The sequence below is a fragment of the Phocoena sinus genome, chromosome 15 (genome assembly GCF_008692025.1).
Source record: "Phocoena sinus isolate mPhoSin1 chromosome 15, mPhoSin1.pri, whole genome shotgun sequence".
Lineage (NCBI taxonomy): Eukaryota > Metazoa > Chordata > Mammalia > Artiodactyla > Phocoenidae > Phocoena > Phocoena sinus.
This window is the reverse complement of record NC_045777.1, coordinates 87,836,651-87,850,431: the sequence shown is the minus strand read 5'-3', so window position 1 is coordinate 87,850,431 and position 13,781 is coordinate 87,836,651. Positions and strand designations below refer to the sequence as shown.

Genomic DNA, 13,781 nt, shown 5'->3' with positions numbered 1-13,781 from the left:
TCTTGCCGAAGGGTGCCTTTTTTTAAAAGCTGAACTTCAAAATTTGTTGTCTCTTAACTGTTAATTAATAAACATAAAGCAATAGATTTTTTTAAAAACCGTTTCTTTGCACGTCAGCCGTGTTGGAATTGCTTAATGTTTTTAGGAGTCAACACGCAAATGCTGGTGTGGGTGTATTACTTCCAGCGGTCACTCTTTAAAAATGAAAGGAATTGATTTCACGAGCAGTTTTCTGCTTTATATAATGTGTGACGTTCGGTATAAAGTTAATTGAGTTTTATTTTGTCATCCAGTGGGACTACCGGTTATAATTCCAAAATTGTTTTTCGCTGGGCCGTAGGAAGATTTTCATCTTGCTGTTTGCGTAGCTCTTGTCTCACCCAGAGCATGTTAACTGCTGGTGTCCATGGAATCTTACTTGCTTTAAATGATTGTGCTGTCTTTCCAATACCCATTCTGCCAGCAGCAGCTGTGCACACGTGCAGGGTAGCTGCCAGCCAGGCCCCGCGGGTTTATAGGAAGCATTTTACATCCTACGTGTCGATAGGCAGAAGCGAGTGAAAACTGTTCAGACACAGAGCAGGGTTTCCATAAGTTAGTTTCAGCATCTTGCTTGGACTTCAAGTAGTCGATCGTTTTTCTTGAGGAGAGACTCTTGACTGTCTGATGCGAGAGGATTTTGGTACAGTGCCACAAGGTGGGTCTCTTGCCGCGTCGGGACTGTGGGGCTGGTGTTTGAAGGTGCCCCTCCCGCTCACATCTCCTCCGGCACAGGTCACTTCTCGGTGCAGGCGCTGCGCGAGGTCGGAGCCACGGGAGGGTTTGTGTCCAGGACAGTGTCAGCGGTGCTGTGGTTGGCGGTGGCCTGTCCAGGTGGTTATTTTGGCTTTCCATGTTAGCGTTCGCTCCTAGGCTGTTGGCAGTTAAGCACCTGCAGTAAACTGTTCACCTAACCAAGTCAACATTGCATTTTTGGTTTACGTGCTTTGATCCTTGCTGTAACGTGTTCCATCCTTTATTACTTAGAAATGCTAACGTACTGTGCTCTTGGCTGCATGGCATTCATTGTTTCTCCAGTGTATTGGGTGTTGTAAGTACTGTACTTGAGGACGCATGGGTTTGGTGTTTACTCTTTTGTATCTTGTCTTGTGTATGACTTACTGCTTTGTGGCTTATTTACGTTCCTGTGTTTGAGTTATGGATATTCCTGCTGTGATGACTAAGCATTGTCCTGATATACTTCATCCCTAACTTCCTTCATCTTAATATACTTTCAAAGCATCTGTTAGTATATTTCCTTATGCTGCTAGCTTGGCCTTCACAAAACCAGTCCATTAGGAGTTTGGTTTTCCTCCGAACGTTTCCTTAGAATGTTTGGTGTTTTCTCTTTTAGGGAAGGCAGCATCTGAAGTATTCTGGTGGCTTGGGGTTGGATGGTACCAGTTTGTTACTTTGGTTTCTTGGCTGAATGTGTTTCTTCTTACAAGGTAAGGAAACTGATACCATGTCAGCTTGGTGTTTTAAAGAACTGATTTTGTGCTAATTTCATGGAATCATTTGATTTAATCATTTTATATTTTGCAAAGTGCTTTCATATTCTTAATTTTTCAAACCACTCCTGTTAGAAAGGAAAAGCAGGTGTCATCCTTGAAGAAAACTGGATGCACAGCGTTTAAGTGACGTGTCCAGGATTACACAGCTGGGAGGGTGAGCTCGGGACTGTAGGCCTGGACCCTCTGGTGCACTTGCCCCAGGACCAGGTTGCCTCAGTGGGTCGATGACCAAGGTCCTTAAGTGCCCTCCTGTGCACCCAGCCCGGCATGTTGGCAGTTAACTGACCTGCTGGGTTGTTCACATGGGCCTGGGAGACAGCACCGTGTGGCCAGGTTTTCCTTCAGGCAGCCACTTACCTTGTAGATAAAACTAACTGCGTTTCTCAGCCTGTGACTTCCACTTTAAATTAGGGAGGGGGTATTTTGTATAAAATTATCTAGAGAGGTCATACAGAATGGTGAGCCCTGCCTTTTACTTTTTCCAAGTTAAATGTTTTGATTTTTTTTTTTTTTTTTTTTTTTTTTTTTTTTTTTTTGCGGTACGCGGACCTCTCACCGCCGTGGCCTCTCCCGTTGTGGAGCACAGGCTCCGGACGCGCAGGCTCAGCGGCCATGGCTCACGGGCCCAGCCGCTCCGCGGCATGTGGGATCCTCCCAGACTGGGGCACGAACCCGTGTCCCCTGCATCGGCAGGCGGACTCCCAACCACTGTGCCACCAGGGAAGCCCTAATGTTTTTCTTTTCATTCCTTAGGTGCCTTCGAAATATTTGCAAGTTTTTAATCTTGCTCATTCCAGTATTACTTTTACTAGGTAAGTAAACTTACTAAGATGTTTAAGATGTAAGATGACTAATATGTACACATGCATACATATGTAAATCAGTGAAAGAATTGAACATTTAAGTACACCTTTTGAAAAGCACTGTATGTACATGTGTATACAGTTGCTTTTTCTCTCCTTCAAGGTGCAAGTATTTCATTATGGGGCCAGGGTGATGTCCTTTCACTCCTGCCTGTGTTAAACTGGATGCACAGCCACAGAGCACAGAGGGTGGATGACCCCAGGACCATGCTCACACCCGACACTTCGCACCCGAACCAGCCTCTGCAGGTAATCAGTTAGGATGTGCTCTTCCCTGGCGTTGCCAATCTGTGTTCTCCAGCGTAAGTTTCCATATTACTTGTAAACTACAAGGTAGTTCAGTTGGGCACTCTGTTTTAGAAAATATTTTAAAACGTCAAATAAGCATGTCTTACAGCTCCTTAAATGTTCTGAAACAATTCAAGTAATGCATACAGGCGCACCTCAGAGATACTGCGTGTTCAGCTCCAGTATCATACGAATTTTTTGGCTTCCTGGTGCATATAAAAGTTATCCTTACAGTGTACTATAGTCTGTTAAGTGTGCAGTCGCATTATGTCTAAAAAAATAGTGTACAGACCTTTATTGACAATACTTTATTGCTAAAAAATGCTAACCATCATCTGAGCCTTTAATGAGCTGTAATCTTTTTGCTGCTGGAGGGTTTGAAATATTTTGAGAATTACCGAAGTGTGACACGGAGACACAAAGCGAGCAGATGCTGTTGGGGAGATGCGAGGACAGACTCACTGGACTCAGGGACCCCACAGACCTTCATTTGTGAACAATGCAGTATCTGCGAAGTGCAGTAGAGCGAGGTGTGCCTGTATTTCAAGCAGTCTCGTTATTTAGTTCATTTTCATTAAAAAAAAAAAAGAAAGTTTTCATTACTTTGGAAAATATAGAAAGCATAAAGAAGAAAATAAAAACCACCCATAGTCTGCCACGTAAAGGAAATCACTAATGATGAACATTTTCATGTCTTTTCTTTGGGGGGGGTGTGTGTATTGTAGTTGACGTTTTCCTGTAATGCTCTGTTTTGTTGTTTCGACTTATCCTGTACTGTACTGTCCTTTGCCAGGTTGACCTTCTCATTTGTGTCACCTTTGGAACCTCTTACTGTTTCAGGTTGGCGATGAGGTTTTCCACTGGCATCGGATGAGTGAAGTGGAAAGGCAGGTGGCTGCATTGTCGGGACAGTGTCACAGCCATGACAAGAAGCTTGGAGAGTTGTCAACCTTGCTCCAGAAACTGCAGGCGCGGGTGGACCGGGCAGATGGCAGCAATGAGGGGATGTGGCCCCCGGTGAGGAGCGTGGTGGGGGCAGCGTCTCAAGGGGGCTGGCACTGGTGGGCTGTCGGGCTCCCAGGTGATGCCACCTTGGAGTTCTCGGGTGTTGTGTTTTCTTTTTGGGGACAAGGAGTAGGAGGGCCCTGCAGTGAGAGGTGGCCACACGGATGGCAGGTGGGTTCCTGGCCTGCAGTGGCGGGGAGCTGCGGTAGGTGCCCCCGGAGGAGATGCCACGTCTGAGGCCAGGGGAGGGGGTGGAGGTGCGTGGGTGACGCCCAAGAGTGAGGTCAGGCTGCGGCGGGACAGACGGGTGTCCCTAGCCTGTGTTTTAATTGGTGAATGGATTGAACACAATTCGATGAAATTTTTCTGGCACTGAACGGAAAAGCTCAAATTTGTGATTTAAAATATCTCAAGATCATGAAATAGTTAAGTAGCTACTATTCCTTATGAAACCGTAGGCCTGTATATACGTGTCTCACTTATTTGGTTCTCAAGGAAAGGCTTGTCAGTCCATTTTCCTCAAAACTGATGTTTATTTTCTTAAGTTCCACAATGATTTAATTTAGGTATTTTGGATTGAAATCTTTAAAATAGGCATTGCCCCTTGTCTCCACAAGTGCTTTTCCCTGATCCTGTTTGCTCAGCAAAGAGCCCACTACCCACCCAACTGTTCGCACTCCGACTGGAGGGGACCCTCCACCCCTGATCATGCATGTCTTGTTGGCCTGTGGACCCCTCAGGGCTCCCCGTGGCCCCACCGTGCTCTCGAGCAGCCTGGCTCTGCCTGGCTTCGCCGGAGCCTGCCTCGACTTGTCTCGGGGTGGGTGCCCCTTGCCGGCTGTTTCCTGACTGGACTCAGGAAACTGAGCTCTCCTGTCCCGGCATCAGCTTGCGCCCCTGTTTGTAGCTGCCGCTGGCTTAATCCACTGTGTTCCACCTGTTGGGGGCAGAATGTGTGAATCTTCTCGATTCCAGTCGGGTCCCTGTAACGTGCTGACAGGCACTGGTTCCCAAAGTTACTAGGCGTGTTCCACCTTCTCTGCGTGGCCCCCGGGTGCCTGCTTGGGGTTCTCACATCCAAAGGCCACCTGGCGTCCTGCGTTGATTCCTCACTAGTTGCTTATTTTTGGCTTCTCAGCCGTAGAACTGAGATGATTTCAGTGAGATCCAGTTGACACCGTTATGAGTGTTCTATTCCTTATTTTAAAATGAGATTCGAGATGTGATGAGGTGAGTGCAGATTTAGCTCATCCTCCCCACGCTGTCCTCCACCACCTACCCCTATTCAGGTATGATTGTGACGGTGACCCTGCAAGATTGAAGCTTGGTTCTGCGGCTGCCACACACTGGTGGTCAGCGCGCTGACTACCTGTTATCCTTCCCTGAGCGGCTGGCACAGGTGTATCCCACGTGTGTCTCCAGGAGAGTGGGCCACCTGCTGCATGTGGCTGTGCGAGTTTAAAGTAACTAACACTTAGGGACTTCCCTGGCGGTCTGGTGGTTAGGGCTCGGTGCTCTCACTGCCGTGGCCCGGGTTCCACCGCTGGCCCGGGAACTGAGATCCCACAAGCCACGAGGCGCCTCCACCGCCACACACACAAATTAACACTAAGTAACATTTAGCTTCTCTTTCAGTTGCCCCAGCCGCACATCAGGTGCTCCGGGGCACATGTGGCCGCCATGCTGGGCAGAGGCTGCAGCGGGCTGTACAGTAGGAGACCCGGCCTGGCCGTGAGGACGTGCAGCCGAGTCCAGCGGCTGACCCTCCCGCATCCCAGTGCCCTGGGGTCATCCTCCCAGCTGCCCTTCATCCCTTAGCTTTGCTTCACCTGATTTGTCATCTTACGTTTTTATAAGTCATTGTGGTTATATTTTGGAAGAAGGTGGCGTGTAAAATCAGTGGATGAAACTCCTGTAATAAGAGTGTATAATGACTTCCTGTTTTTCTTTCTGACTGGATTTTAGTGGTTTAGAATGTGCAGGCGTTCTTTGCTGCTGGTGGTGTCTCCTGTGTGGATGTCCTTTGATTATATAACTGGCAGAGATTTTTCTAGACCTTCCCAGGGAGTGTATCTGATAAGCTTACTCCAGATTTACCTTCTAAGAACTGCTGAAGAGATGGGTGGGGATGTGCTGGACAAAGGCTGTTTTCAAAGTTACTTACGTTGAGAAAAAAATCTTATTTTTTCTCTGCCGCTGTGCTGATCACCTGTGTCCCTGAGCCGGGGGTGGGGGGGGGGGAACGTGCCTGTCGGCCACCTGATCTGAGCTTTCTTCCCCTGATCAGCACTGTTCTGAGGGCTCTAGCACCGGTTCTGATGACCACTGAGATGTCACACACTTTATACGAATAGGAAAGATCAAGAAGGAGTGAGTGGGCCCTTGGTGGTTGTGGTGTAAGTCTGGGTACAGCGGGTGCCTGGGGAGTGTGTGTTGAATGAATGGTAATTGCTCTGCTGTCCATGCAGGTGTTTTTGATAATTACTAGTCTTCTTAAATACTCTCCTGTGACTAGAAAAGCTGTTTGTGCCTTTTATCTTAGGGCAGGTTTCAGAGGCGGAGATGAGGACGTCACTGAGGTCACCCCCGTGGGATGCTGTGCCCAGCTGTGACCACAGTCTCTGGCTGTTGTGCTGTGTAGAAACAGCGTGGCCTGACTGGCCAGGTTTGGGCTTATTTGTTGCTTAACTTTGTCTACCATTTGTTCATTCATTATCCTTTTCAAGACCGACTATGTGACTCTCCGCCAAGAACATGAATTGCGCATCTCCAGCCTGGAAGATATTCTTGGAAAACTGACAGAAAGATCTGAGGTATTCATGCTCTTGACCTTTCACTTGCAGCCCCAGCACCGTGATTTCCTTGAGAAGCGTCAGCTGCAGTTACTGTGCTCACAGCCCCCAGCCTTTAAAGTGCTTCTTTTAGGGTGTTTGCTGCCATCCTTTATAAAATGAAAGGGAAATATTTCTTTTTTTTTAATTTAAAAAGAATTTTCTATTTATTTATTTTTATTTTTGGCTGCGTTGGGTCTTCATTGCTGCGTGCGGGCTTTCTGTAGCTGCGGTGAGCAGGGGCCACTCTTTGTTGTGGTGCGCGGGCTTCGCACTGTGGTGGCTTCTCTTGCTGTGGAGCACGGGGTCTAGGCGTGCGGGCTCAGTAGTTGTGGCACGCGGGCTTCAGTAGTTGTGGCTCGTGGGCTCTAGAGCACAGGCTCAGCAGTTGTGGCGCACGGGCTTAGTTGCTCTGTGGCATGTGAGATCTTCCTGGACCAGGGCTCGAACCCATGTGCCCTGCATTGGCAGGCGGATTCTTAACCGCTGCGCCACCAGGGAAGCCCCATTGTGTTGCTTTAATGTTTTGTAAGTGTGTTCAGCTCACTGGCTCCCAGGTGGGGGCGGTTCTCCTCGCTGTCACCCAGCCTCCACAGGGTGACGGTGTCTGTGGGCAAGGGAGTGAAGGTTCACCCTGGACCTTCTGACCGGGGATTTTCTGGTCAGAAAGCCTAGTCTTGTCAGGTGTCGGGCAGGCGGAGGGAGGAGACGGCACCTGCGTGGACAAGGACTGGGGGCGCCGAGTGGGTGGCCTGGACCCCCTGATGGGCCTCAGGGGAGACGCACAGCCCTCGGGAGCTCAGGACTGGCCACTGCGTTGCTGACAGTGTCAGAGGGGAGCAGTTCAGTCCATCCGTTGATGAGATGTTTCCAGGGTGCCTGAGGAGGAAGCGCACCTCTGTGTGGGAGCTGGCGTTGGTCCTGTCCGTGTTGCCCGCCTCTGTCGAGTTACGGCCTCCGTGGCCGCTGGGCCTTGGCTCGCGTGGGGCGGTGGGCGCCCGCGCCTGTGAGGAGGCCGTGTTAATAAGTCGTGCCTTCGTGTGTGAGTCTGCCGTCCTCCTCCTTGTCCTGCCACCTGAAAGCACTTACCAGAGGTGGTGGCGGCAGCAGTGGCGGCGTCTGGCTTCCTGGCCTGCGTCCTGGTTACAGGAGCTGCTTAGTTTGAAAATCCATCAAGCTGCTTTTTTGTATGACCTGTGCACCTCTCTAAGTATACGTTGTGTGTCGTCTTTTAAAAGTCTGCTTTGAAAAGTAAACATCCCTTACCTGCCTGCCAGCAGGCAGGTCTGGGCTTTAAATTAAGGGGGAAAAAAATCCTAGATAAATATGTGTATTTCTATTTCTGTTTATAAAGTCAAGTATATGATTTTATGGAAAGTTGGTATGTAACTTGTGTATTTAAACGGATTGTTTCTCCTACATTTTAGGCCATCCAGAAGGAATTAGAACAGACTGCACTACGAACAGTCAGGTAGGATAATTCCAGATAAATTCCTCTCCTGTCTTCTGTGCTCCTCTCTGTCACGTAGGGCTGTGCCGTCCTTAGCAAGGGGCACTGTTTGCACCTGGGATGACTGGGCTGTGTTGGTGGTAACAGTCCCAACTGTTGTCTTTCTGGGAGACCCTTAAGGGCACCTGAGGATGGAGGAGGGGTCGGGGAGCTTGTTACCATCCACCTCCATGCAGCACCAAAGACAGCAGGGTCCCCGGCTTTGCTCTGGGGAGAATCCCTGCCCGGATGTGCCGGGTGGGTCCTCAGGGCGCGAGGAATGGGCCGTGAGTTCATGGCACAGCGAGGAGTGGGCTTCCTGCCTGGACCTCTGCTGGCTCTGCGGGCATCACAGTTCAACCCTGGTCCCCCGCTCGGCAGCCCCTCGAGGGGGCCAGACATGCGCCTTCTGAGCTGCAAGGCTCTCACCAAGGCTGGGCCTCCTCTGAGCCCTTTCTTTGTTGCTAAACAGCCCTGGTCCCTCAGCAGTTTCAGGGGGGTGGCGTTTGGTCCCTCGTAGCCTGGTTGCTTTTCTTCCGCACATTTGTCAGCTTCCCTGAAGTCCCCTGGCAGCATGGAGCTTCTTCCTGTCTCAGAGCCGCTCACCGTTTTCACACCCTTGGTTTTGTCACCTGGGTTCTCTCCACCCCATTATCTGCATAGGACACTGTTACCCTTTTGTTACTCCAGCCACTCCACTCACCGGCTCAACACTCAACTCGGGAGAGAGCAGATGATGAGCTTTAACCTCTCGTCTTCCCGCTCTCGCTCCTGTGTGTTTCTCTGGGTCCTGTCGTGTGATTTGAGACCTCACCCACCCTCCTCTCGGGATGGGTATGAGTGTTAGCACACTTTTAACTTTCCTTTAGAGCCTTTACGTATCAAAACACCTTTTGACTGAAGTCATGTGGCTCCCGCAGTGTTTACCCCAGAGTGCACTCTTCTGAGCTGTTGGTGTGTCAACAACTATAACTACCTATAAACAGCTATAAATGTAATATCGTAATATTTCATAATGTACAATACCTACGTCAGAATAGAATTGTTAATGTTGTAGTTCATCTCAGGACAGGGCCGAAAGCAAGCCCGTCGCACGAGGTGAACTGTGCCGAAGCGCAGCAGTAGAGGGCTACCGCGCGCTCAGGCAGAACAGCGCCGTCTGTCCTGCTGTGGTAGCTTTTATTAGAGCATTATCTAGGTTTACACTTTAAGACTTGTTTTCTTAACATTTCAGAAGTGCCAAAGCAGCAGCCTATGTTTTGATTAATTATACAAGCAATAATTGGCTTTCGTGAGCACCTGCCGTGCTTCGTCCTTGAGCGCAAAAGCAGCACAGGGTTCCCACCATTATTCTGATTATACTGACGCAGCACAAGGACATCTCCTTGCGTTCCCACCACTGATTATACTGAGGACATCTCATGGATCAGTGCCCAAAGCACTCAATGCTTCTTTGCAGGCCCCCGGTTTGCCGGGGGGGCTCAAAGCAATCGGGACTCTTTGCAGTTCTGGCTTATGCGCCAGCCCCAGTTTGCTGAGGGGGGGGGCTCATGGGTCACGTCTCCTTTCCGTGTCCTCAGTTATTCCACTACAGTTAAAACCCTGAAGCCATATGTTTTTAGTTTTCTCTTCCAGTAGCATGAAAAATTCATATTTAATTTTATAGTGATTATCAGTAAACACTGTCACATCTCTTAAGTCTTTTTCAGAATTTTAAGGCGATAGGTACAGGTTTAAATATTAAATAGTATATGAGAGCCCCCACCAGCACCCAGAGAAGCATAACCGCTGCCCATGGCAGGTTTGGCCCCCGCCCGGGCAGGTGTGCGTGTCTGTGTGCGTGCGGACCTTGAGGTGGGAACAGTCTCCGGGGCCTTGGCTTGAAACTTGTGTGCTGCTGAGGGACAGGGTGGTGTGTTCACAGCTGACCTGCCCGGGGAACACGGGCATTTCTCCTGCACGTGCTGTTGGCAGGACTGACCTATCCTGTCGTCACCCCCCGCTGCAGCAGAGCCGACGAGGAGCCGCGCCTCCTTGCTGTGGCCCGGCGTCTGGAGCAGGAGCTGGGGCGTCTGAAAGCAGGCTTGTCCGGGCGGCAGCGGTTGGGAGCCAGCCGGGAGGAGGTGGACGCAGCATCCGGAAGAGTAGGTGTCCTCAGCTTTACGTTTTGTTTTATCATGGAAGATAAAAACACTCGAGTTGATATCTTTATTAAGTTAATTTCAACTTCCTTTAAAAATTTTGTTTTACTATATTTGAAGTTTTTAACCATCTTGAATAGAATAATTAAAAATTCAGCTCCCCTCGAATTCCCGCCTCTCCAGTGACACGAGATGTCTTTCCTTCCTTTACGCACGCATGGCCAAGGGCTCACCTTTATTGGGGGCAGGGCCGGTTGTGTATCTTCTCACCAAAGTAGAGTCACGCTGTGGTTTCGTATCACATCCTCACGTCACGGACATTGCTTCAGGCCTCTATCCACGTGCAGAAGAAGAAATCTAGACATTTATAGTTACGTGAAAATGGAAACACGGACATTGGAGTGGCACAGGTCATCCTCAGTCAAAGGCGGACGGGTGTTGGGGAGGAGGTCTCGCAGGCCCAGGGTGACAGCTTGCGGTGCAGGGAGCTACTGAGGCCGACGGGGCAGCGCAGCAGAGATGTGGCCCAGTCCGGCAGGCAACCCGTCTCCCTGAATGGGTTTGCAGGTCACGTGAATGACCGCTCCTCAGTCCTCAGGATGGCGAGGTGGTGACAGACTCCTCCGGGGCTGGCTCGGGACACAGGTGTCCTCATGGCTGGGGGACTGTGAATGCCTGCAGCCTTTTTGGGGGAAGATCTTGAGATGGTCACGGGTCACAGAGACACACAGTCTTTGAGACGAGCAGCCACTCTCCTGGGACTCTGGGTGCAGAGGTGAAAGCGCCAGTGCAGGGGCCACGGACGAGTGTGCAGTGTTGTGACAGTAGCACTGAGGTGGCCCAGGTGCCCGCGTCAGGGCCGCGGCTGAGCTGTACGGCGGAACATTCCAGAGCCTGCAAGTGAGGAGGTCGATGTGCTCGCTTTGTCACAATGCTGTGCTTTTCCTGGTGCTTCTGCCCCGTCTTCCGCTCTCTGTGGGGCAAGGAGAGGAGCTTATACACATAATAGTGTGTGTGCAGAAATAATGCACTTGGACGCTTCCAGCCTGCGTAAAGTTACATTTTCAATTGTGTGTGTGACTGTTTCCTTCTCAGACTGAGTTTGAAGACGAGGGGCCCTGTCATCTGCACCTCACCTGGGCAGGGCCCCTCTCCTGCTGTCCCGTGGGCACCCAGGGCACCTAGGCTGTGCTCTCCTCTATCCCTGTTCCCCTGAATGTATTTCAGCCTCTTTGGAGGGTTCTTAAGTTTCGTATGAAGGGAAGAAACCGTGTCAAGTTTCCATTATGGATTTTGAACTGCTGTGTGATCTTTCCAGGGTATCTAAGGTGACAGAGTGAAGAGTTGAAATGATTTCGCTAAAACAGTAGATTCATGTTATACTCACCAATGATTTTACTAGGTGGACGCCCAAGTCAGAGAAACCCTCAGACTCATGTTCTCCGGAGATCAGCACGAATCTTCTCTCGAGTGGCTGCTGCAGAAGCTGTCTGCTCGCTTTGTAAATAAGGACACCTTGCAGATTTTATTACGGGATTTAGAGCTGCAGGTACTGGAGAACATTAGCCACCACACTTCTGTGACAAAACAGATGCCAGCTTCTGAAACTGTAGTATCTGCTGTGAATGGAGCGGGCGTTTCTGGAATAACAGAAGCGGTAAGTAGACGATGAGAATTGTTTAAAATTCACATGGTAGTGAAACTGATCATCTAGGTATTAAGCCAGCAGATTTTAAAATTTATTTATTATGTATGTATGTCTGTATTTAGCTAGCTAGCCGCGCCTGGTCTTAGTCGCAGCACGCAGGATCTTTAGTTGCGGCACGTGGGATCTAGCTCCCTGACCAGGGATCAAACCCAGGCCCCCTGCATTGGGAGCGTGGAGTCTTCCCCACTGGACCACCAGGGAAGTCCCAAGCTAGCAGATTTTGATGTTTTGTTCTACGAATGGTCTTCTGGGGATGTGATTATGATATAAAAAGTGCTTAGCACCGTGCCGGGTGCTGGGAACGGTAAGCTTCGGGTGTTATTGTTACCACACTACTTCTTAGGAGTACTTTATACTTTATTAATCTTTTTGTCCCAAAGACTTGGTCTCCCTGGGTGGCCACATACCTTCTGGAATTACACAAAAATTTCCCATAATACAGTCCCAAGTTACCATCTCTAATGCTAGTCCTTGCTTTGTCCACTTTTTATGGCACTGGGGGTTCCGGCTCTGAGACTTTCTTGCCTGTGTCTGAGCCGGGATCCCCGCAGTTGAGAGCAGGACTGAAGTTTGGGATTGCTGAGACAGCCCCCGTGCCTGTTGTCCCCAAATAGAGTTAACTGAAAACATGTCCTTCATTTCTGGGGTCGTCTCCGTGTGTGCCTCCACTGCCCAGCAAGCGCGTGCCATCGTGAACAGCGCCCTGAGGCTGTACTCCCAGGACAAGACTGGCATGGTGGACTTCGCCCTGGAGTCTGGGGGTGAGTGCCAGACCCCTGACCCAAAAGTGCTACTACCAGCGGGAGGCCACTCAAGAGGCTGTTACCCGCCCCACGCCCAACAGTAGGGAGCTTGTTAGAACTTCCAAAGATCTGAGAAAGAGCATTATTCTAGGCGGGCCCCTAGCGTTCTGCCTCAGAGCACAGCCAGGTTCCCCCAGGAGCTCTGGTGGCTGTGCTTGCAGCTCACGCGTCAGCTGTGGGTGTGGGCCTGTGAGATGACACACATCAGCAGAATCTCAGTTTGGGGGCCTTTCAGTAGCTTTTAGGCTTTTCTGGCCATGTGAGAGTTTACCACCACAGAAATTATTGATTATTCACTTATGATCTTGTGTGTTGTAGAGTCTGTGGGTTTTTTAAGTATAGAAGTTCAGTAAAAAGAAACGGACCCTAGCGCAGCGTGGGTCAAGCCGAATGAATAGGGGGAAGGATGGGGTGCTGTTCTGGTTTCTCGAGGAAGTGGTCCGTTGGGTCTGCAAGTGCTGCGTGGACATGGCACAGGCTCTGGACCAGGTGTATTGGATAAACCAGACTTGGTTTAGTGAAGCCTCGTGTCCGTGGACTTCTGTCACCATCCCTCGGTGGCGCCCAGGGCAGCATACACGGATCACACATGGGAACACGTCTGTGAAAACGGGAATGACGTCATGTCAGTGCAGGGAGCATTTTGCCACCATACGTGTTAGAGAAGATCTTGGTTTTCTGAAGTTTTAAAACTTAGGAATTGCAGATGAGGGCTGGGTGACTCATGCGGTCTCTTGGAGGAAAGGAGGTTCTTGATAACACTTCAGTAATAAAGGGTGAGGGCCTGTGGGAGGGGTGGGGACATCAACCCACAGTGAGTGTCAGTCACCTGCCCCAGCCGTTCAGGGCACCAGGCGATGGGGCTCAGAGCAGCCTGGCGGGAGCTGCGGCCCGTCCCCATCGCTCACCTTCTCACGGGGGCTGAACAGACAGTGCAGGAGGCTGCTGCTCCTGGCAGACACCGCCAGGTTCTTCCAGCATCAGACGTTAGTAAGGCTGCTGACTGCTCTTCGGTATATTTTGTTTAGAATGACTGTTTTAGAATATTAAATGATTTTAGTTTTGTGTTTTGAAATTCAGTGATTTCTGAAGAAATCATT

At 50.0% G+C, this 13,781-nt stretch overlaps 1 protein-coding gene across 13 annotated transcripts in view; it reads left to right on the top strand.

The window, feature by feature from the left end:
- The window catches only part of SUN1 (Sad1 and UNC84 domain containing 1), a 51,819-nt gene that overhangs the window by 29,973 nt on the left and 8,065 nt on the right, over nucleotides 1-13,781 (top strand). For 8 of the 13 annotated variants that reach the window (XM_032604381.1, XM_032604386.1, XM_032604388.1 and 5 more), the window contains 10 exons: nucleotides 775-873; nucleotides 1,394-1,487; nucleotides 2,307-2,365; nucleotides 2,520-2,665; nucleotides 3,545-3,721; nucleotides 6,436-6,522; nucleotides 7,968-8,011; nucleotides 10,038-10,173; nucleotides 11,573-11,827; nucleotides 12,555-12,639. In XM_032604381.1, the coding sequence (XP_032460272.1) occupies nucleotides 775-873; nucleotides 1,394-1,487; nucleotides 2,307-2,365; nucleotides 2,520-2,665; nucleotides 3,545-3,721; nucleotides 6,436-6,522; nucleotides 7,968-8,011; nucleotides 10,038-10,173; nucleotides 11,573-11,827; nucleotides 12,555-12,639 (1,182 nt within the window). The remainder of the gene's footprint in view (nucleotides 1-774; nucleotides 874-1,393; nucleotides 1,488-2,306; nucleotides 2,366-2,519; nucleotides 2,666-3,544; nucleotides 3,722-6,435; nucleotides 6,523-7,967; nucleotides 8,012-10,037; nucleotides 10,174-11,572; nucleotides 11,828-12,554; nucleotides 12,640-13,781) is intronic. The other 5 variants (XM_032604389.1, XM_032604394.1, XM_032604393.1 and 2 more) reach the window with 2 other exon arrangements.